Source organism: Thamnophis elegans, chromosome 4 (assembly GCF_009769535.1).
Source record: "Thamnophis elegans isolate rThaEle1 chromosome 4, rThaEle1.pri, whole genome shotgun sequence".
Lineage (NCBI taxonomy): Eukaryota > Metazoa > Chordata > Lepidosauria > Squamata > Colubridae > Thamnophis > Thamnophis elegans.
Window position 1 is genome coordinate 75,894,754 of NC_045544.1, and position 25,214 is coordinate 75,919,967.

At 39.3% G+C, this 25,214-nt stretch overlaps 1 protein-coding gene across 3 annotated transcripts in view; it reads left to right on the forward strand.

Annotated features, from left to right (window-relative positions):
* The window catches only part of LTBP1 (latent transforming growth factor beta binding protein 1), a 216,204-nt gene that overhangs the window by 173,852 nt on the left and 17,138 nt on the right, over window positions 1-25,214 (forward strand). For all 3 annotated transcript variants that reach the window (XM_032216849.1, XM_032216847.1, XM_032216848.1), the window contains 6 exons: window positions 3,424-3,567; window positions 8,201-8,380; window positions 10,399-10,485; window positions 18,664-18,792; window positions 20,363-20,503; window positions 23,110-23,280. In XM_032216849.1, coding sequence (XP_032072740.1) covers window positions 3,424-3,567; window positions 8,201-8,380; window positions 10,399-10,485; window positions 18,664-18,792; window positions 20,363-20,503; window positions 23,110-23,280 — 852 coding nt within the window. The remainder of the gene's footprint in view (window positions 1-3,423; window positions 3,568-8,200; window positions 8,381-10,398; window positions 10,486-18,663; window positions 18,793-20,362; window positions 20,504-23,109; window positions 23,281-25,214) is intronic.

Below are 25,214 nucleotides of genomic sequence, written 5' to 3' on the forward strand. Positions count from 1 at the left end.
TATGTGGAGAAATAAATTTATCAATGACTTTTTAATATCTTATTATCTTTATTATCTTACTTTTTTAGAATCTTTTTGTGAAAATATCAGGCTCTTCGTAAATCTGGTTAATATTATTGACATAATTTAATTTTTTAAGGTTTTTTTAAATTGAAAAGGTGACAAACCAAGAGAGTGGTTAGTATAATGGCATAAAGGAGCCATGGTGGCACAGTAGATAGAATGCATTATTGCAGGAAACTTTGACCACAGCCTGGAGTTTGATCCTGACAATCCTGTTATCCTTCAGGGGTCACATGGAAACTTGGTAAAAATTATATTAGAGTAACTTCCCAAACAAACTCTTTTTCCAATCTTCTGACCATGATTGTTGAGTAATTACAATAATAACAAGATTCATAACAATATACAGTACATCGAGTACATATCAGAAAGCAAAATTCAGAAAACCAATATGAATTTCAACAACAATACAATTATTTCACAGTCATCAACATAGTGATACATTTAAAACAATACCATGGTATAAGACCATGTACCCTATAAACACATCTGTAGTAACTGAAATTGGGTATTAACCTATAACTATCATATAAAGTAGCATGGAATAACTAAATTCTACCCAAAAAAATCTTATTCCAGTAAAAAGGCCTTTAATCCAGTGGTGGGTTCCAGGTGGTACGGCCCAGTAAGGGCGTACCGATGGCAGCTGGGAGCAGCGGCCACCATACCAGAATGGTGTTTCGTGAGCTCACTGACCCGCCCGCATTCCTTCCCTCTTTTTGAGGGGAACGGACCAATAGTGCACATGCACACAGCGTACGGCGCTTGCGTGACCCCACTGAGCAGCTGGGGCGTCACAGGGTGATTGTGTGCGCACGCACACATAGCAGACATGCCCGAGGTGGATGCCCGGCCCCGTCACAGTGTACCAATTGCGATGGGATCTGGAACCCACCACTGCTTTAATCCATTTTAAAAGCCAGCAAATTTCCACAGAGTGGGATGGAGTTGGTTTCAGAATTATAGAACAAGTTCTTGAAAGACTGGATCCTGAAGACCATGACACTGAATCAAGGAACTGAAAGAAAGCAACAAGGACTATAGGGAGAAATAAGGGAAGACAGTCACTGGGGAGCTTGTGACTGGAAAGCTGTCAACATAAGATGTGCTTAAACTGGGCATTGGTTCAAATTGGGACGCCAGTGAGTAGGCCTACATTGTATGGAGACATGAGAATAACATGGAAAATCCAGAATACGATTGTTTTGGACTAACATCACAGCATGACAATGAAATAAGAAATACCTCAAGATTGGTGGCACAAACGCTTTCCCTTCATTTTGAAGTTGAAAACAGATGAAAACCTTCTAAAATAGAATAAAATAGAAATTGTCCAAGTAAAGGAAGAAACTCCTCTTAATTCATATGTGTGACACTAGTTCCGCCATTCTTAAGTCCTACTGAAAATATCAAGTTTCACCTCTGATGCATCCCTACTCCAGGTTTCCCTTCTGTTCTTTTTCTACCTTTCCTCCATCTTCCTACCATTCTTCCAATAGACAAGGAATCTTGAGAGTTAGGGAGGGGGCACCAAGAAACAAATCTTATCAAGACCAAAAACCCAAGGATAAAGAGAACAAAAGCAAACAAAAAGGTTTCTCCAGCCTCTGTTTGTTTGGGGATTTAGAATGAGTTAGATAACAAGAAAAAATAATTAAAATCCTACCCACTAGAAATGCATTTTTTTCCTTCAAAAAACATTCTGTATACTGGAAATAGTTGAAGGGCAAAGCTGAGGAGGGTGAAGACCTTCCTCCTTTGTTTTTCCTGTAGAGCTTTTAAAGCCCCTGACTATTCCCTTTCCTAATATGGGAAAAGGAATGGGTCTCCCTGGCCAAAACTAAATAAATGAATCATTTAGCAAATAAACAATATTCCCTTCTCAGCAAGGTTATGGGCAGCTTTCATTATCTTTGATAAAAGTGCCTTTAGCTATTTTAATTTATCTGTTGCAGCCCTGCCAGATAAGAGGCTCAAGGCCCAGAGACCCATGTGATAAAAGAGCAAAACAAAGCTCTTTGGAAAATAGTTGAAGCATTGAACAATTTAAGTCATCAGTTGCAAATTCTGGATTCACCAAAGTAGTCTGCTTATATGTGCAGACTGAAAGTATCTCAGAACAAGAGAGTATTCCAAAAGGAAATGGTAAAATGATAATTTTAAGAAGAGTTTCTGCCCTGCTACTCTCATAACTGCTTGTTCATTAATCTAAGTTCGGGGCCATGATGGCCAATATATGGTTGAGATCCAGATTTACATAGAGGTCTAACATGCAGGGAAAACTATATTTGGAGTGTCCCTTTAGAAAGTCATGCTTCCATATCCAGGTTCAGCAGAGTGGGAGGAAAAAACATCACCCTGATGCCACAGAACTTCAGATCATTCATTGTTAGATATCTCATGAGTTATGACTACTGTAGATCTGAACCTAAATTTCAAAGTCCCAGAAAATCCTCAAAATTGTTAAGCAATATACATTTTCATTTATATAACCACTTTTTGTGTGATTCAGTTCTGTTTTATGTCAGTTTTTTCAAATCCTCTCAGAGTTATAAAATGTTGTAAGACAGGGCTCAGAAGAAAAATAACAATTCCTCACTATGGATTCCTGTTCTCTTAATCAATATGAGGGCATTCAACTTGCCTCATATTCCAGAACTAGAACGTTTATGCGGAATTATATCTGCCCTGGGCATACATGGATGGACTTTAGTGATGTCTGAGTTTCCCCCCCCCCCAAGTTTCTTATTTCCTTTTATGCCCTTGATACATGTTAATAAGTCTTTTTACTGATAACTGAAACTTATTACAATTGTAATAGTTTTCTAGGTTTTTGTTTTAAGACTTGAGAGGCAGTTTCGCTTTTTCTCTTCCTTGGTCTGACGGCAAGGTATCTCCTTACAAATTTGCTCCAAAAAGAGATGATATTTTGATTCTGCAGTATGGAACGCCTTCCATTTAACCCAGAGAATTTGTCTTTGGGGATTATTATTTTTTTTAATATTCTGAGGTCATTGCTGGAATATCATCTGCTTGATCCACCCTTAGCAAATGCAACATTTTTAGTATTATCGTACAGTTTGGCAAGTTAAGGTGCATTCCTGAATTCCAGTTGTGGGAATGTTAATGACAAATTGGAATAAATAAATATACAACAATAATTATGTTAGTTATATAATAAATGCAAATGCTTTAAAAAAATAAATATGTTCAGTTTCCCAGCTGATAACACTGATACACAGAGAAATAATAACATTTTGGTGGTGTGGGTGATGATGATGATGATGACGACGATGTTAAATTTAATAGAGCAGAACAAAATGAAGAAAGTTTGGATTAATATTATAATTTATTTTTCAGATGTGAATGAATGTGAAATGCTGAGTGGGGTATGTGGCGAAGCTCTCTGTGAAAATGTGGAAGGCTCCTTCCTATGTCTGTGTTCCAATGAAAATCAGGAATATGACCCAATGAGTGGACTCTGTCAATTCCGCTCCTCAACAGGTAATGCCCAATGACTCTAAATTATCTCCTGGTTAACATGTCTTTAGTCTGACATGCTGATTGTGCCAAATTGTTCAGTCATATATGCAGATATTAATGATAATAATGAACTAATGGCTGTGAATGATTTGAAAATTTGTTATTTTAAAAGTTATTTACATTTCCTGCCAGTTTCTGATGCTTATCCGTTCTTTAAATATCATTTATGCATAGATTTGTTATGTTTTCTAGCTTGGATTCTTGAAGCATCTCAGGATTACACATTTCAAAAAACTGATACACAAACCATTATCAGGTTTAAAATGATAGAATAAAAATAAGAACAAATAATCAATTAAAACCTATTGCAGTCCCTGTATTAGGTTCTTAAAATCATCTCTTTTAATGTATTGACTATGAAGCTAAAAGCAGAGGCTTTCATTGCATTGAACCAATTATTTTTGTTAAAACAAATACATACAGTACTGTTCTTTATCCAATTCAGAATTCAGAATAAAGTAGATTAAAAATACATAATATATCACTAATAGCAATAGCAAAAATAATGCTACAATATATCTGTTAAAATTTTTGCATAGGCTAATATAAGTGTAAGATTAAATTATGGATATTGTCTAACTATATAGTGTTAAAATTGCATACTAGCAAGCCTCAATAAAATTATTCTAAAACTAAAGCTGTACTGTCAAAAAATATCTGTGCCTAAAAAAAAATTAATAACCTATTAAGAAAGCAGTTGAAGAAGACCATCAATGAAAACTCAAAACAGCATAGCTTGAGCAATTCTGCCACAGAGTCTCCACAATTGTGCTTTGTAGGATCACTCTGCCAGTTCTCTATATCAAATAAAACACCTCTATGTTCTTTGGAAAGGTCATCCTAGGACAGTAAATAGGAACCTTTTGTACTTGACATGTGAAAAATCAGAAAATGATGAACTTGACTCTGCTGGTGTGCCACTCAAAACATCATGACATATCACCTTTAATACCCGTATGATGGGTTCTCCATCACTGTCTTAGGAAATAAGGAAGCTGGATGTCCAGCCCTTTTCTTTACTTGGCTGTCTATAGAATAAAGATTTATTTTGGCTATACCAGTATTATAGGATGGAGGTAAACTTGGAATACAAAAATTGATGTCCAAATTAAAAGAATATTGGAAATTGGAAATGCTGCTTAATTCTGTTCCAGAGATCAGCATAACAGAGACTGCTGATATCTCAGAAGTCCAGCAAAATAATGTCAATTTTCTTCATTATGACACAAATTAAAGCATGAATAAAAGAGCAAAGGTTACAGCTGGATGGAGAAAAAATATTTGTTTAAACCGATCCAAACACTTACTAGAATTAATCTCCATGATCTTCAATAATATTTTAATTTTTGTGTGTGCTTTAATACCTAAGTATATTCCTTTTTGTTGCCCTGAACGCCAATGATTTGCTACAGTGGTTTATTTTTGTGAATATTAATTGCCTTCTCATTTTACTGAATTATTTGCTTAGAACCACACTTCATGCCGCCTTCCCAAGTAAAGTCTTGCAGTCAGATTTATTCTGGACACCGTAAAGACTTTTCTTCTAACCAAGCCTAAAATAATCATCTCTGTAAAATAGATTACATTGGTACATCTTTCAAATGTCTCCAGAGATTTGCAGCATGAAGTAAATCATTACATCTATGTAGATGCTAATAATATCAAAGAAGACTCATAAATATGTAAAACTGGTTTATTCTGTGTCCATTTCTATTGTTTTCATAAAAGTGTTTTGTCTCATTCAGTTTCCAAACTTTCACAAAGCCTCTCTAACTTTTAGTCCCAGCTGTGTAAATAACTATTTTAAAAAATCAGGACACTAAATGGAGGAAAAATTGAAACAGAATTACAAAGGATGTTAAAAAAAAATCACTATGAGTTTCACATTCTGTTGCAGCAAAAATAATAATTTTGAGACTGTGTTAATTTGTACTCTGCTTGACACGGGAACCCAACTTCTTTAATTTGTCCCATTGGCTAATATTTTGGTCTAGCTGTGTATTTTTTTAATCTTCTCGATATTCATGATGTATGTCCATATATGTAGGTGATTATTTTGTGTGATAGAGATAGATTTCACTGGCAAAAGTCATGTTATGCCCTCTCCTCTTCCTCCTCCTCCTCCCCTGTTTCTTTCACCTGGTCTTTTGAGTGCCTTTTTGTTCAGTGAAAATAATGTATGCTTTGGGGATGATATACAGATCCTTCTCTCATCTTGGAAACACCAAATTATTCCAGCTACATATCATACATCATACGTGTGATATGTAACATTCTTAATTTGGTTCTTCTTAGACAGTGGATAATGCCACACATAATGTCATATATTTTATGAAATTCAGACATTTTTGAAAACTATACATGCCTGATGAAAAGAGAGAGACCTTAGACTGGATTAGTTTGTCTGCAGCATATTTATTGATCTTGCAAAGAATAAAAGCAAGATGAGAATGCTGTGTGAATGCAAGATGAGAAAGTGTGCTGAATTTTAAAAACTTCATGTTGCTTTATTTATGTGTTTTTTATAATAGAAACATATGTTCTTCTGAAGGCAGAAAATACATACATATCTAAATGTATAATAACCAGTACATGAAATGGAGCTACCTAACTTGAATTATTATTTTATATATGACAATTATCTAATTGTTTTGGGCAGCTCAGAGAACTTTTTCGGGCTATTCATTTTTAATTAGTGGTACTGTAGGCATCTCTTCTGGCATTGCATCTCCTGGGGCTGCTTGAAATACTAAGGAATATTGCAAGATAGGTACACAATGGGAAACTGTGTAGGAAAAAATCTAAATAAGGCCTTGTCATACCTCCCTTCCAGCACTCAGATCCTAAAAAATAAAATAAAATCCATGGATGGAGCACATCGGGGTTCATTAAATCATTAAACTGGATCAATCAAAATAGGTCCTATGTCCCTGCAGGATCCAGCAACGCCAGCAAACAAATGATTACTGTGGAAAGGAACTAATAGTTATTCCACCACTCTTACCATATCACGTCACAACTATTCCAAGACAAAAACCAGATCTAATATTGCAACCCTTGATTTGTGTCAGCCCTAAATCACTTGGGTCAGGTTAATGGTTGCCACAAACTCCCTAATTGTCTCCGTTCTACATCACCCAGGGGGGGGGGAATGAAAGTTCCCCCAGAACAATCAGCCTTTGGGACTCAACTGCTAACCCCATAACAGGACCTAGCCACTATTGATATACAATAGGCTACAGCATCAACAAACACAGCTCTCCCTAGAGTTGAACTTCCACCAAAGAGGCTCACATTTGGTTATCTGCAGATCAAAAACTTTACTAAACAATGTTCTTATAGCAACTAATGTCCATCTAAACTAGCAGGACTGTGGGGAAAGTGTCAGTTGGTAGGGCGAGCCCAATAATTCTGGATCTGTCCCCATCCTGTTCTGTCTGAATTTAAGAATAATCTCTTGCCTTGGTTCAGCAGTCTTAACGTGCTATTAAATTTGATTCTCTGTCAACTGGGTTGACGTAAGCACATTGGCATGAAACTGAAATTAAGTTTTACAAGCTCATGCTCAGGGATATTTATGAAATTGATGTCCAGAACTTGGGGGAATTACTGGAGCCAAACAGAAGCCGTATGAGAGCACATTGAAGAGGCAGGATGCTCACAGCTGCTGCTGGCTCAGACTCTATGTCAGAATAGAAGGAGAAACCTAAGAACTAGGTTAACACTAACCTTTCTTTCAAGGTGACTTCCTCTGTCTATACTAAAAGATGCTTTTTCAAAAGGCAATTGGAACTGTTTTTTTTCCTTGAGGTAGAAGAAGAAGAAGACATTTCACTTCTCATCCAAGAAGCTTCTTAGATGAGAAACAAAATGTAAGAGTGTTCTTCCTCAAGTCCGTTTGCTTTTTGGAAAAGCACCTTTGAGACAACTATGACTTGGATGACTGAGAATCTCTACAGACCAGGGGTGAAATCCAGCAGTTACTGACAGGTTGTGGAAAACCGGTAGCGGAAATTGTGAGTAGTTTGGAGAACTGGTAGCGGAAATTTTGAGTAGTTCAGAGAAGCAGCAAATGTCACCTCTGGCTGGCCCCAGAGTGGGATGAGAATTGAGATTTTGCAGTATCCTTTCCCTGCCATGCCCACCAAGCAACCTCATGCCCACCAAGCAACCTCATGCCCACCAAGCCACGGCCACAGAACCGGTAGTAAACAAAATTGAATTTCACCACTGCTACAGGCATTCCTCTGTACTAAGGAACCAGTCTCAACTACAGCTACCTCTTTCAAGATGTTTAAGTCAGGAGATAAAATAAATGAGCAAATCTTATTTTAAAAGGGTTCCTGAACAGAGGAAAGATTGGTGGTTGAGTCTGTAATTTCATTGTCTGATTCTAATCTCTGAAACATAACCAATAAAGAGCCTGATATTATATTTACATTGACCCACATCATCAGCTTAATATCAGGTTATAGATATTGTGAATTGTTTTAGATGGTTTTTGTTTAAGCACTGTATTTATTTTTTAGTTGATAACTTCTCTGCAGTTATCAACTACATATTGAATGTATCTTTTACTGTTTGCTTTTCCTAGAGATTCCAGACAGAACCAAAGAAACAATTGAAAAGAAGGAATGTTACTACAATCTAAATGACGCAAATTTTTGTGACAATGTCTTAACATCCAATGTTACAAAGCAAGAATGCTGTTGTACTTTGGGTGCTGGCTGGGGTGACAACTGTGAAATATTCCCATGTCCCGTGCTTGGAAGTGGTGAGTTACCCTTTTCCATTCAGTGGCAATTATTGTGCATAACGTTATGGGGAGGCTCAGTGGTTACGTAACTAAAAAGTTCTTGCTCTTAGCAATCATATTTTCCTAAACAACTTGGATCATTGAGGTTAATATTAGGGAGATGGGGGAGAGATGCAAGCTGGAATATTTGAGCTTTTCTGTCAACTGAAAGCTTTACTTGCATGAAAGATATCTACATTGGAATCATTCAGTCATATAAAATTAAAAGAAAGTTAATGTTTTAAATAGTAATAGTTTTTTAGAATACATCTGTCTCTCTCACACATGGCTGTAAAGACTATATGTTTTAAATTTTCCTTGTGCTACCTAAGATAGGGATTTTGTTTGCCTAATAGTAGTTAAATGTATAAAAATTCTGCCTCAGAACAAAAGTGCCCATAACAGATTGCAAGTCCTTAGTTCTTTTCATAACTCCGGGTTGTTTATTATTTTATTAAAAGATTGCTGTATTTCCTTTAAAAAGAAATCTAATGTTGTTTTGCAACAAATAATAAGAAAAAGGTTTCTGATTTACTCCTGTATATAACTTGTTGGGGATGGAGGAATGAATGTGATTGCACTGCAAGTAATTCTCAAAAAATATATTAAAAATGTTGCCAGTTTTCCAACTCCAATTCCATAGAATTGTTGCAACAAACTTGCTTTACAGATTACTTGTATTTGTGTGAGTATTTGGCTAGGAAACTTGCTTTTAGGGCCAAAAAAGATTTTTCAGGCTTAATTTTTATTACTTCCCCCCTCCCTTACCAACTGAAGTCTATCACATACTGAAAAATTGGCAGTGTTCAACTCATTTTTGCTTTCTAAAAGAAAGATTATCTCAGCCTTTGCATTTTCTTTGAATTGTGCAGCTTGTGTTGTATGCCGGTTGTACCTTTTCCTGGATCAGGAGGCCCTATTCTCAGTTACTCACATTGTAGCTACTCCCTAAATGGACTATTATAACATGGGGCTGCCCTTAAAGAGTATCTGGAGTTTCAGCTAGTGTAAAATGCAACAGCACTGGCATTTATATGTATCCCAACAACAGCACATTGTTTTAACAATTTGCTTCCAGTTCCAATTTAAGGTGCTGGTGAAGACCTTTAAAGCCCTACAATCATGGCATCTTATTTGAGGGTTCACCTCACCCTAGTTAAATCCAGCTGTCCCATCCCTTTCAATCCTTCAGACAAGGAGCTTTATTTGGCAGAACCCAAGAGAAGAGCCTTTTCTGCCGTGGTACCAGTGCTATCATTTCCCCCAATATGAAGTTGGTACCAGCTCTTTGCAATATCATTCCCCCCAACCCTGCTGGCCTTCCGGAAGACCCTCAAATTTTGATTTTGCCATAGGACCTTGGGAATCCCATGGAAGTATGGAACCCCTTAAATTACTAGCATAAGTTTGATTGCATTCTTCCCTATCCTTTTGTTATTATAGCTTTTAATTGTTTCTAATTCATTTTAATGGATACATTATACTGATTGTTTAGTATTTGTTTTAGTTGTGTATTCTGCCCAAAAGTCACATGCAAATGAGATGGGCAACTATATAAATCAGTCAATAAATGGTTGTAAATTAGTTTGGGTAATAGAAATCTGCTAAAGAAAAGAAGCTGAGCTCTGCAACCAAACTTAAATTTAGATTAATTACAATTCCAATAATAAGCTAAAATAAAGTTACACATGTACTACTATACAAATTAATATAAAGATTCCAAATTTGCATCTTGAAAATCTGTCATGCTCATGGAATCTTAAGTTGTACGTACTGATGGCAAACTATGCACTTAAATCTTACAAGCCATGGATACTAAAAGGAAAAGAACTGAGTTCTCAATAATCCCATATATTTGTACCATTTAAAAACTTAAAATCTGAAGCGTGATATTTAAAAATCCATTAACACATTCCTGTTATAGAAATGTTGCTATTGATTTCAGTCTGTAATGCACAAATATTCTAAATGGATTTTTGATTTTATCTTCCGGCTAGCTGAGTTTATTGAGCTGTGTCCTGAAGGGAAAGGGTTCATACCATCTGAAGAACCACATTATGGAGATATTGCACATAGTTACAAAGGTCAGCCTTGATACAGACTTGAATATAGACTTGAATAAATGCCATGGTTTTAATATTTGTTCATAATTATTGTTTCCTTCAACTGCTGTTTATTTGAATTATTTTTTAACTTTTTTTAAACCGACCAAGACTTTAATCCCGTAAAGTGTCAATGCAGTTAGATGATAAATGATGTGTTGGTTTGGTACTGCTGAAAATATTTTAAAATTCCTATGATGTATGTGAGCCAGTGTTCCAAAAGGTACAGTTGTATCTGTTGGACTATTTAACCAGGTCAACTAAGGAATATCATTGCTGGTTTTGCTTTTGTTTTCCCTCAGATTTCTTTATTTAAAGGAATATAATTGGTTCTCTTCTTTAGAACTGCTCATTTCCCTTTACAAACATATAATTCTCTTTCAGCAATCCTAGACATGCCATTTTGGAGATATCTGAGCTTCTAAAAACTTTGCTTTATTATGTGGGTGTCTAGTTTTTATCCAGATTCTATTTTTTTACTGTACTGCTCAATTTCAGGAAAAATGCTTTAAAAATATTAGAATAGCCAATTCTTTCATTCTCGAGAATATCTTTAGAATATCCAGCAAATAGAAAACATTGTTTTTTTAGTATGATATTGTTATGATAATATGAGTAGACTTCATTCTGTTCAAAACAACTACCGTATTTTTCGGAGTATAAGATGCACCGGAGTATAAGACACACCAAGAGGCAGATTTAAAAAAAAAATAGGTAGGTAGATGGATAGAGAGATAGAGAAATACAGTGGGGTAGGTAGGAGGAGAGAGAGGGTGAAGGTAGGTTGGTAGGGAGAGGGAGAGAGAGAGAGAGAAGGTAAGTAGGTAGGTAGGTAGGTAGGTAGGTAGGTAGGTGTTTCTGCTGGCACAGCACTTGATCAATGTAATTCTCATCAATCAGTTAAAGTGCTTTCCAAAAGGGGAAAAATAGTTTTTGCACTCTGCAAACCTCCCAAAAATGCTCCATTTTTTGTGAAAACGCACCCATTTTTTTTCAAATAAAAGGCATGAATAGCCTTGGGGTGGCTTGCAGAATGTTCCTGGGGGAGTTGGGGGAGCCAAAAATGAGCAAAAAAGGCCAATTTTTTGCAAAAGCGGGCATGGTTTTTGTCAAAAAAATTGCATGCACAGCCTTATGGAGACTTATAGAGTGCTGCTGGGGGCTGGCGGGGCAAAAAATGGTCCGTTTTTTGCTCATTTCTGCCCTCACCAGCCCCCAAGAGCTCTCTGAAAGCCTCCATAGGGGTATGCACAGCCATTTTGGTGAAGGGGGCGGGGCTTCAGGAGGCAAAAAATGCTGTATTCAGTGTATAAGAAGCACCCAGATTTCCAGCCTCTTTTTTGAGGAAAAAAGGTGTGTCTTATACTCCAAAAAATATGGTATCTTATATACCTGAATGATTTGACCAAATTTTATTTGGCCTTGTGTAAATAGCAAATTGGTGTTTAAGAAATAACACAACACATGGGATAAAAATTGAGACATTTCTAAAATTTAAGTGTAACATAAAATATGCATTCAGTAATTTAAAAAACTAAAACATTATACACATAAGCTAGTTTATAAATATAAAATATTGTAAAAAAACATTAATATTCCTTTTTCCTGATTGTTTAGATCATGAAAACAAATGTATGTAGAAGGCTTTACGCAGCTGTAAAAGGAGGCTTGAAAAACCTCGCGACCACTGAAACCACCGCAAAACGCTGTGAGTGCCTCCACCTGTGTACTGGACCCGTGTCCCTCCTGGCTGGTTGCTAACAGCAGGGAGGTGACACGGGGCTGGATCCAATTGCGCATGTGCGAAGGAACGGAATGGCGGCCAGGCTTTTTCGCCTTAGTACGATCTGGCGAAAAAGCACTGGGAACCTTTGGAACCGGCTTCTTACTGCTCTTATTGTGGTCCTCCAGGATAACTGACATTCAGGGGACGTGTGTGGACCAAAAACCGAGGGGAGCCGATGATTTCCACCAGCCTAGGACTCCAAAATCTCTAGCGTGGCTTGGCGATCTCAGCAGCGAAAACGGCGGCTCCATAGTGACGACGGAGGCGTTTGAGAGCGTTTTGCGGTGGTTTCAGTGGTCGCGAGGTTTTTCAAGCCTCCTTTTACAGCTGCGTGAGCCTTCAGTGACTGTGTTAGCCAATTATTGCCACTTTTTAGAAAGGGAGAGATCGATCAGGGCTTCTATTCGGATCAGGCAAATCGGGCGGCTGGCTGGGTGCACCGTGGCCGTAGCCTTTTCTGGATGCCCCTCCCCTTTCGCATCTGGCTCAGTTCTTCCATCAATGCTACCTTTTCCAGCAACGCTGCTCTTTCCACCAACGCTATCTCTTCTACCAACACTGCTCCTCCATCAATATAGCCATCAACACTGCTATTTTTTATTAATGCTGCCTTTTCTTCCAACGCTGCCTTCTCCACCGATGCTGCCTTTTCCATCAACGCTGGCCTTTCGTTATTCTGGGCTGGACGAGTGGGGGTATTTACAGCGAACAGGGGGGCCTCCTGCCACCCCTCAGCCCCCCCGGACTTTTGGTCCCTCCCAGGCTTATAGGAGAGGGGGAATACAAGATACCCCCTGTACACCATCTTCTGCTGGCTTTTCAAGCAACATTGGTCTCTTGTTATTCTGGGCTTTGACTATCTGTCTCTCCTCAACTATATTCGTGGGGCATTTGGACTGGCTTTTTCAGCCCCAACTGTTGCCATCATTATTTTCTCCAGCTGGACCTTTAAACAACAAGCCCTTATCTAACCACAATACCAGGACTCTTGGCCTCTCTGGACTGCACCCCCTCATTGAACTCATTGAACTCTCACCAGAACTCTCATCAGACTTACAGAAGAGAAGGTTAAGACTATTAAGACCTTTACATAAGCCTCATGCGTTCTTTGCACATCGCGCAATTTTTAATTTTTAAATTTTTAATTTTAAATGGTATGATGAGTGTATGAGATTGCATGTGATTGAGTGAATGCTCCCACTTTTTATTACCCTATATTGCTGTATTTATGTGTTCTTAATTATCATGTGGGGACTGTCTGAGTGAATGAATGAGTGTGTCTGATTCGGAGGGCCTGTCAGGGAATGCGGGAGCTATAGGTGTCGTCGGGGGGACCACGGACACGGGAGTGGGCCGGAGCATTACGGTTGTAACGGGGAGGGGCAGATATGGCGGGGACTTTAGGGCTGGCCATTACCGGGGAAGGAGGGTTCGCTACGTCACAGAGATCCCTCCTTCCGGCCCTATGAGTCCCACTCCGAGGCCAGATGGCGCGAGTAATCAGGACCCTGGTCTCCGGCTGTTGTCGCTAAATGCCAGGTCTGTTGTTCACAAGGCTCCCCTCGTCCGGGACTTAATTTTAGACGAGGGGGCAGACCTGGCATGTATTACTGAAACCTGGCTGGGCCCGGAGGGAGGAGTCCCCCTCGTAGAGATGTGCCCAGAAGGATTTCAGGTGCTTCATCAGCCGAGAGCTCAGGGAAGGGGTGGGGGTGTGGCTATTGTTATTCGGGAGTCTTTAGTACCTCGTAGGATCCCTGCTCCGGAGCTTGTCGGGTGTGAGTCCCTACTGGTGAAGCTGGACCTCAAGGGTCAAGTGGGCCTGCTGCTAATGTACCTGCCTCCCAACGGCGTTGCAGCAGCCCTCCCCTCGCTCCTCGAGTCGGTAGCCGAGCTGGCAATTGAGTTCCCCAGGCTTATGGTCCTGGGGGATTTCAATTTGCCTACGCTCGGTGAACACTCTGATGGGGCGCAGGAGTTCATGGCTTCCATGACAGCCATGGGCTTGACCCAGATAATTCGGGGCCCAACTCACTCTGCGGGTCACACGCTCGACCTCGTATTCCTCTCGGAGCAGTGGACTTGTGACCTTGGTCTGAGGGGTAATGAGATCATACCCCTGTCGTGGTCAGACCACTGCCTACTGAGGCTTGACTTCCGAAGACCAAACCCCCACTGTAGGGAGGAGGAACCGACCAAGTGGTTCCGCCCCAGGCGACTTATGGACCCTTTGAGGTTCCAGACGGAGCTTGGGGTTATTCCTGATACTCTCGCCCACAGTCCGGTAGAGACTCTGGTTGCTGCCTGGCATTCGGCAGCATCGGAGACCCTCGACCGGATTGCGCCACTACGGCCCCTCCGAGGCGGTGGATCCCGGAGGCCTCCTTGGTTCACCAAGGAGCTCCGGGAGAGGAAGCGCCGGAGGAGACGCCTAGAGCACCTGTGGAGGTCTGATAAATCCGAATCGAACCGAGCACTCTTAACAACCTGCACCAAGGATTACATCAGGGCACTTAGGGCAGCAAAGAGATCTTATATTGCCACCTTGGTTGCGTCCGCCGAGTCCCGTCCAGCCGCCCTGTTTAGGATAACCCGTTCCCTCTTAAATAAGAGGGATACGGGGGACCCCTTGCAGGGTAGGGCTGAAGACTATGCCCAGTTCTTGGCGGACAAAGTTGCTCAGTTTCGGTCGGATTTGGACTCCACCTTTGCAGAGCCAGCCGAGACACGAGAGGACGATTTGGTAGACCATCGCTGGGTTGAGTTTCAGGATGTTACCCCCGGGGACGTGGACAAGGCCATGAGGGCTGTGAGTGCCTCCACCTGTGTACTGGACCCGTGTCCCTCCTGGCTGGTTGCTAACAGCAGGGAGGTGACACGGGGCTGGATCCAAGCGGTTATTACCGCCTTGCTTCGGGAAGGGCACTTCCCCGCCGCACTTAAAACGGCGGTGGTGAGACCCCTCCTGAAAAAACCATCTTTGGATCCAGCCGTACTTAACAACTACCGTCCAGTCTCCAACCTCCCCTTTATTGGGAAGGTTGTTGAGAAGGTGGTGGCCTACCAGCTCCAGCGGTCCTTGGAGGAAGCCGACTACCTGGACCCCTTCCAGTCCGGCTTCAGACCTGGTTACAGCACAGAAACCGCTTTGGTCGCATTGACCGATGATCTCTGGAGAGCCAGGGATGGAGGCCACGCCTCCATCTTGGTTCTCCTTGACCTCTCGGCGGCTTTCGATACCATCGACCATGGTATCCTTCTGCGACGACTGCGGGGGGTGGGAGGCACTGTTTTGCAGTGGTTCTCCTCCTACCTCTCGGACAGGTCGCAGTCGGTGTTGGTCGGGGGACAGAGATCGACCATGAGGCCCCTAACATATGGGGTGCCGCAGGGGTCGGTCCTGTCCCCCGTACTATTTAACATCTACATGAAACCGCTGGGCGAGATCATTCGGAGGCACGGGATAAGATACCACCAATATGCGGACGATACGCAGCTGTATCTGTCCGCCCCGTGCCAACTCAATGAAGCGGTGGACGTGATGAACCAGGGACTTGAAGCTGTTAGGGACTGGATGAGGGCTAACAAGCTTGTACTCAACCCAGAAAAGACCGAGTGGCTGTTGTGTTTCCCTCCCAAAAATTTGGTTAGTGTTCCATCGCTCAGGCTGGGGGGCCAAATTTTACACCCCTCAGACAGGGTTCGCAACTTGGGAGTCCTCCTGGATCCACAGCTGACCTTTGATTACCACCTGTCGGCTGTGACCAGGGGGGCATTTGCCCAGGTTCGCCTGGTGCGCCAGTTGCGACACTACCTGAATCGGGAGGCTCTCACAACAGTCACTCGCGCCCTCGTGACCTCTAGGCTGGAATACTGCAACGTGCTCTACATGGGGCTGCCCTTGAACAGCATCCGGCGGCTTCAGCTAGTCCAGAATGCGGCCGCGCGAGTGATTGTGGGTGCACCTCGGTTCACCCACATAACACCTATCCTCCGCCAGCTGCACTGGCTACCTGTTGATCTCCGTGTGCGCTTCAAGGTGCTTCTTACTACCTACAAAGCCCTTCATGGTAGTGGATCTGCGTACTTGGGAGACCGCCTCCTGCCAATCACCTCCTCTTGACCCATAAGATCTCACAGATTAGGCCTCCTCCGAGTGCCATCTGCCAGCCACTGCCGGCTGGCAACTACGCGGAGGAGAGCCTTTTCAGTAGCAGCTCTGACCCTCTGGAACGATCTCCCCGTGGAGATTCGTACCCTCACCACCCTTCAGACCTTCCGCACAGCCCTCAAGATCTGGCTATCCCGCCAGGCCTGGGGGTAAAGACCATAATCCGCCCCCACCCGAATGTTGTATGAATGTTGCTTGATTTTAATTATACATTGTGTTTTTATGTTATTGTATGTCTTCCCCTCCCATACAAGTTGTTAGCCACCCTGAGTCCCCTCAGGGAAAAGGGCGGCCTATAAATAAACTCAACTACAACTACAACTACTACAAAACTTTTCCCAAGCATGTAAAAATTCCTGGCTATCACTTACATCAAAACCTCCCAAATAACAGAATAGATACATTTTAGAATTCTGTTCAATGATAATTATTGTCATAGCTGTACAGAGGAAAACATCACTGCTGTAATTTCCAAAAGGGATCCACAAAATAGTCATTAATTCTCAGCGGCTTTTATATCAGATATAATACAGAACCAAATCGTGAACACAAATTGGGGTATGTTGGTAATGTTAGTAGAGTACATGAAAGTAATTTTGGAGCTGGAGGTAAAGGAGGGATCTCCAACCTTGGCAACTTTACACCTGGTGGACTTCAACTCCCAGAGTTGGCTGGGAATTCTGGGAGTTGAAGTCAGCCAGGCTTAAAATTGCCAAGGTTGGAGAGTCCTGAAGTAAAGCGCTTGGTTGAATTGTCTTCTAAATGTTACCATTAATTGGCATTATCAAAACTGCTGCTTAAGGCAATCCTCACATGACAACAGGATTGCTACATGTAGTGGAATTGTCAATATAAAAAAAGAACATCTCAAATGAATAAATTGTTTCACATATATTAGTTCTATACTAAATAAACATCAAGAATAAGTTGCCAACATTCCAGATGAGGCTGTTGGTCTCAAAAGACAGGCTCTTGGTTGTTTAACAATTTAATCATGCCATGCAACTTCCCATGACAAAGTTCTGCAATTGATTCTTTATAAAAATAACACTTTTAACAAAAATAAACAAAAGTACTTCCCAGTTTGTTATTTTTTACTTCTAACTTATGAGTTTTAACTTGTTGTTAACTCTGTTTTTAATATGTGCTTTTACTCGTGTGTTTATATTTTTTGTTATGTTGTTTAAAACATATGTGTTTAAAACCTATGTATACACATAGGTGAGATGGGTGGTATAGGAATTTAAAAAACTGAAAGAAATACATAATTTCACCTGAAGAAAATGCAAGTCCCTTAGAGTAACTTTTTAGAAACATATACTTGTTTTGGTCCATCATAGAGGCTAATGTACAACTCCGGTGTTTTATTTATTGTTGTTATATACGGAGATTAACCATATCTGTCCTAACAATTTGATCTGAAAATTCATACTCCACTTACTGTATACTGTATATACTCAAGTATAAGCCTAGTTTTTCAGCCCACTTTTTGAGCTGAAAAAAGCCGCCTCGGCTTATACTCGAGTCAGTGAAAAATTTGCCTGAAATGGAGGAGAAAAGGGGCGGGGCCATGCCGCTGGGTGACGCTCGTGAATGGCCCAGCGCCCCTGAGTTTCCCCTCCCTCTGTGTCAGTTTGTCGCGCAGCGTGCACCGCACCATCCCCCCTCCTCACGTTCTAATGTAATGCAGGGCTATCTTACGATTCCCCTTCCTCCCCCTCCTGCCGCTCTGCAACGATGTCCCACCTCCTCCTTGTTATGGCAAGCAGCCACATAGCGATGTCCCACCTCCTCTGGTACAGTGATCCAATGATAGGAATCACTGTGCCGTGTGTCATAGGAGGCGGGACATCATCATCACAGCGGGACATCAGCATCATGAGGTGAGTGAAGTATTTCATTGAATACACCGGTATTGTGTGATAATAATTTGTTATGCAGAGCAAATTTTTACAATGGCTACTGTATATTTAATGGGCACAGGCAGGCTGTATATGTTATTCAATGGGCAATGGCATTATTGGTATCTATTTTTATTTTTGAAATTTATCGGTAGCTGCTGCATTTCCCACCCTAGGCTTATACTCGAGTCAATAACTTTTCCAGTTTTTTGTGGTAAAATTAGGTGCCTCGGCTTATATTCGGGTCGGCCTATACTCGAGTATATACGGTATGTTTTAGAATGTCTGTGTTTCCTTTTCAGATGCTGATGAATGCCAGCTCTTCGGCCAAGAAATATGTAAAAATGGCTTCTGTTTAAACACACAGCCAGGTTATGAATGTTACTGCAAACAGGGCACATATTATGATCCTATAAAGCTTCAGTGCTTTGGTGAGTGTTCAGGGGGAATCATCATATTCCTCTCACTGGGGAAAGACAACAAGATCAAGATCTAATTTTTGACCGCTTATATATGTAGCTGATATATGGAACCTGATTGCTTTTATTCCTCATATGTTTCTTCAAAATTCTTTAATCACTTATTATTTGGAGAAATATAGAACAATGGCTAGCACCAGTCTGCTTGATTGCAATGTCCAGAAAGAATGTTGTGCAGAAATTTTGCTACGTTCTTTTGTCCCTAAGGCAACCAGAGGAAGGGATATATGGAGGTAACATTACAAAGAAATAAAATACATGATTATTTTACAGTGGGATATACAGCAATAATCCCAATTATATTCAATTTCATCTTCCTATGGTAAAAGTTTTTACTGAGACTTATTACACAATATGTAATTAACTTGGGGTATACTTTCTGAGTTGCATAACAAAAGGAGAGTAGATAAATTTTATATTGCCATTACAGGAAGAAACCTCTGAATAATAGCAGCTGGGAAATAAAATGTGAAATAGCCTAGCATCCTCATTTAAACTTGTAGTCTTCCCAGGAATCCTCTAGAAAGTTACCGTGAAAAATGGTGGGATGAGTGAGATTTTGATGTGCTGTAGCTGAATATTTCTTACATTTTTTAATGAGATAAAGTTTGTCAACAATACCAGAAAGCTGAAACCGGAAGAAGTAATTAAATAATTTGTGGGAAACTGTCTGAATTTTCTAACAGGTTTTATATTACAGGTTTTACAGTTCTACAATTTGACTAATGTACAGTTAGACTCCCATTTTTTTAATGCAATATGTATAAATATACTCTTGGATTGTTTTTCAGTGAGGGTCACATTCTGTTTATAAAAAAATTCATTTGAGGAGATGAGTATTTTGGCATACTATTTCGTCCCTAAATATGAATAGCAATTCATACTTGTGATTATCATAAATGTATTCCCATTAATCCACTGAATTGCCTACTTATTTACTTTTTGCCATTTAACTGAAAATTATTCCTAGTCATGGCCTTGACTTTTGAAATCTAAAAAGAAAAACCATTCTGAATAGAGTAACAGATTGAAAGGAAACCACAGTGAAAGGTTTAATTATCTTGGGTCCAGATAACTTTTCTTTTATGATATAAAGCCATTTAATTTCTTGAACTTATGTTGTTGTTGTTTTTCTATAAAATGAGCTGTCTGAATAACAGTCAATAACAGTTTTTGTCTGAATATTCATGAAGATCGGGTTAGTTTTTGTCCAGTAGTACTAATAGTCTTGTTATTCTAGAGAGAGAACATGCATATAATTTATTGAAAATATACTTGCTGTGCTGATATACCAGATGTGTAGAAGAAAATAAATCCACAAGAACATTTATTTGGGTGCTTCAGGAATAAATGTCTGTTTAACAGTTTTCTTCCTTGTGAATATGTTCAGTATGATTATCTTGATTTTAAATACCTTCTAATGAAAAATACAGTCCAAAAGTTGATCATTGCAAATATTCTGTGCAAGCTATTTTTTAGGAAGTGATTTCCTTTGAAGTACTTTTCATTTGCATTTGAACAGATACAGATGAATGTCAGGACATCAACAGCTGTATTGATGGCCAGTGCATCAATACTGAAGGCTCTTACAGTTGTTTCTGCACACATCCAATGGTTCTGGATTCTACAGGAAAGCAGTGCATCAGACCAGCGGAATCTAGTGGTGTGCATTATTTTATGCATTGCTGTGTTCAGGTTGAAAGCCAAAATATATGAAATCAAAAAGAATATTGTAGGCTTATTATTAAAGTATTCAATGTGCTTCTTTCTAAAATACTTTTGATTCATAACTGCAAAGCCCTTTTGCTAGGTATGTCATTGTATTTAGTGGAGTCTAGGGTTGCAGTAATCTGCAAAACATAGGAAAACTACTGTATTTTTCAGAGTATAAGACATACCAAGGTTTTGAAGAGGTATTTTTTTTAAAAGGTAGATAGCAGGATAGAGGGAGAGAAAGAGAGAGAAATACAGTAGGTAGGTAGGTAGAGAAGGTATATTTAGGTAGGGAACGGGATAGAGAAAGAGAGAGAGAGAGAGAGAGAGAGAGAAATACAGTGGATAGGTAGGGAGAGAGAGTAGGGAGGGAGGGAGAGAGAGATAGAGGGGGAGAGAGAGAAATACAGTAGATAGGGAGAGAGAGAGAGACTAGGTAGGTAGGTAGGTAGGTAGGTAGATAGAGGTATATATAGAGAGAGAGAAATACAGGAGGGAGGGAGGGAGAGAGAGAGAGAGTAGGTAGGTAGACAGAGGGATAGAGAGAGAGAAAGAAATACAGTAGGGAGGGAGAGGGAGAGAGAGAGTAGGTAGGTAGGTAGATGTTTCCAGGTGTATTTATCCATGTGCTGGAGAAGAAAATCTCTGACAACCTGCAGCACCTAAGACTTGTTTCTGCTGGCACAGCACTTGATCAATGTAATTCTTATCAATCACTCTAACTAAAGAGCTTTCCGAAAGGAAAAAAAAAAGTTTTTGCACTCTGCAAACCTCCCCAAAATGGCCCGTTTTTCACAAAAACGGACCCGTTTTTTTCCAAATAAAAGGCATGAATAGCCCTGGTGGGCTTGCAGAGTGCTCCTGGGGGGGAGAGGCCAAAAATGAACAAAAAATGGTCTGTTTTTTGGGGAAATGGGCCTGTTTTTTGTCAAATAAATTGCATGCATAGCCTTATGGAGGCTTATAAATGCTGCACGGGGCTGAGGGGAGCAAAAAATGGCCCATTTGTTCTCATTTCTGCCCTTCCCAGCCCCCAGGAGCTCTTTGAAAGCCTCCATAAGGTATGCACAGTCATTTTGGTGAAGTGACAGTGTTTTGGGAGGCACAAAAAATGCTGTATTCGATGTATAAGACGCATCCAGATTTTCAGCCTCTTTTTTGAGGAAAAAAGGTGTGTCTTATACTCCGAAAAATAGGGTAATTATCTGCAGAGATAATTACTGTTATAATGTTATAATGGATATTACTACAAAATATCCATTGCAATGAAAACATTCTATATACAAAACAGCCAGGTTCACATGATTTGTGCCCAAAATGTGTGTTCTATACACGCACTTCCCCGTAACACATGTATTACAGCCAGGCCCAGATACAAAATATGTGAGTTTCAAGCATAGGTGTTTTGAAGTGGGGCACAGAAGGGAAACAACAAACACAATAGCAGCAGTGCACAGTAGTGGCAAAATAAAAGGAAAGAAAAGAAATGTTCTGGGAACATGAGCAAGTGAGCTGCTTGGGTTGTACCTCCCAACATTTAAGTGTGATGGTAGCCAAGGAAAGATAAAGAGAAATAAAGCACTGAAAAAATGTAGGGAAGAGGTGAGGAACAAGCCTTTTGGGGAAAAGAACGTGCTGAGAAAATTAGGGTGTGGTCTGATGTCCAGGCTATGCAGAAGATAAATTTATTATCCTATTTATTCCACCAGATCCCTCCAGAATTTATTTAGACTGGTGTTTCTCAAACTCAGCAAATTTAAGTTATGTGGACTTCTGTTCCTAGAATGCTGGCTGGAGAATTCTGGGAGTTGAAGTCCACATACCTTAAACTTGCTGAGTTGAGAAACACAAGCCTAGACTACATTCCAGAATAACCAAATATTTCAGATTCCAATTTGGCTGACCCCTGACCTGACCTGACCCCTGACCTGTCCAGAACAATATATTCAAACTTCTGACCCAGAGTATAGTTGTTCCACATATAAAACTAAATACATACCGCAGCAGATATGAATAGCTCAGGGATTTGATGTTCTCTGAGCTTGGCTGTTTTCCTCAGACATTTTGTTACTAGACTAGGTATCATCAGTTGGGTAGTTTTGAGAATTGAGAAAATCTTGAGATTTTCAATAAAATACAAAAACAGTATGAGAATCCTAAAATTGCAAATCTTCTCCATGTTATTGGAAATGTAAGAAAGTGATTGCTTTTCCCCCCAGTTTTTGATGATAATAATAATTGTCCTTAAAAAAGAATTGCCCAATATCAGAGATTGTTCTAGAGAGCCCTGAGTATTAATTCAATAAAATGGATGTGATAATTCCAAATTCCTTGTGTGTCCAATCACGCTTGGCCAATAAAGAATTCTATTCTATTCTATTCAACAGCCTTATTTGTTTATATTTGAATATATACTGTATATTCAAAAAATATCTCATTTGATTTTGCAGAAAATAAATATCTTTACAGTGTAATTCCACACATATTGAATTGCGTTTTTATTTTTACAGATGGGGATGTTATGATAAAACAAATACTTTCTGGGTTTTGTTTCAGAGCAAACTGAAGAAAGTGATGTCTACCAGGATCTTTGCTGGCAACATCTGAATGAAGATTTTGTTTGCAGTCAACCTCTTGTTGGGAAGCAGACTACTTACACTGAATGCTGTTGTTTATATGGCGATGCATGGGGCATGCAGTGCGCCCTATGCCCCATGAAAAACTCAGGTAGGACAAATATTCATAGGTTGAGAAATATTTAATATTTGTAATAATATCAATTCAGAAACATTACTTAGCACAAAGACAAAACATTTTCATTGCTGTTCAGATGACAAATTATTTTGACTTTCATTTTGCACAGTCTGAATTCAAATTGTCTTCAAATAAGATCACAGTTTAGTGATTAGTTATTTAATGTATCTCTCAGTAATATGATGAGTGCCTATATCGATATTTTCTAAAGCATTATTTGGGCAATCCTAAATATTTAAGTTTAGATGCTAATATGATTTAATTCTGCTGAAATATCTAGGATTTTACATTAAAATAATATCCCATTAATCGATTTGTTATGTAGTTCCAACCAACTTAAGTATGGAGTAGGTTACATTCAATCAGCAAATTGTTTGTGAACATACACAGGATACCAATGTATCCTAAAAATGCGATGACTGTGCTTCTGGATAAAGAAAATATTTATGTCTCTGAATCCATATTCCTAAATTTAGATTCAAAGTAACGAAGCCACATAATTCTTGTAGAATATTATTTGATGTATTTTTAAAAGATAGTATACCAAATACTAAGCTCTGACTAATGGACATGATTTATCTTTGATAATATAAATGAATCTTAGGCTTACATAATCAGTTGAATAAATTTTGCAAATATATCTTTCATTTTTTAGTTCCAATATCAAATTTGTATGAATTTTTTTCCTTAGTTCTTCTGATTGAAAAAAAAAATCAGTTTACTGGCTCCTTAAAAAGACGTTGAGAAGATAGATTAATAATTTCAAGTGGTAATAGGAATGGGAACTGTTTTTCTTCATGGCAGGAATTGGTTTATAAGTTGTATGCTTTACAAAGCAATGACCTACAATGTGTTATATATACATATACATACATACATACATACATGCATGCATGCATGCATGCATGCATGCATGCATACATACATACATACATACATACATACATACATATATATATATATATATATATATATATATATATATATATATATATTTGTTTCTTCATCCACTGTTTCAATAACCTTACATAGGTTGGAGATGGGGGAATGTTCCCCTAATATTATCTACAGTGGTTTTTTGCAATCCAATTCAACAAACTGTATTTTAATTTCCAGAGTGCTGTACCAGAATGGTTCAGATCGGAGGGAAATCACGGGCACAGTGGAGGAAAAAATTGGAAACTAAATATTGTGTACCATTGGCTTCTGCATATTTAAAGCTAGGGCTTGCTGGAGGTTTGCCAGAAAAAAATTCCCTTAAATATTAATTTATAACTTATTTTTTTCTGATGAGAAGAATTTATTGATTTTTATGAGTTTTACATTTTCCATTGATTGAGTATTCTCCAAAGTAGTTACCTTCAAATATTAGTTGAGAAATATAATCAAACACATCTAGGGAGAAATTATTAGGGAAGGTGATTTAGAAATTGTTGCCAGGATGTAACTTTGAAGAAAAATACAGCTTTGTTTAAAATTAAGCAAAGATGGGGTTATGTCTGATTAGGTTCGTAGAATTTATTAATTGTAATGATTGCTTTGATGAGGCTGTAATTTATACAGATACATGGTGTATACAGGTATCATCAGTTTTGATTTTTTAGATTGGCTGAAAAAATAATCTCAGTTTGACCTGTCTCATTATGAAATAAGATTTTTTTATATTCTGCCTTCTCTTTGTGGGCTGATAGATGTACAAATGAGATAAAAAGCATTAAAGATTATGCAGACTGCTTTTCTAATACACTTACTTGCTGGCTGGTGAATTCTGGGAGCTGAGTCCACACTTCTTAATGCTTTCAAGTTCAAAAAACTGTGTGAGATCTTGGTCTTTCTACGGAAGGAACTTGTGGCTTTTATCTCATCACAATGGAAAGTGTAATCCACAAATCTGTCACTCATGGCCA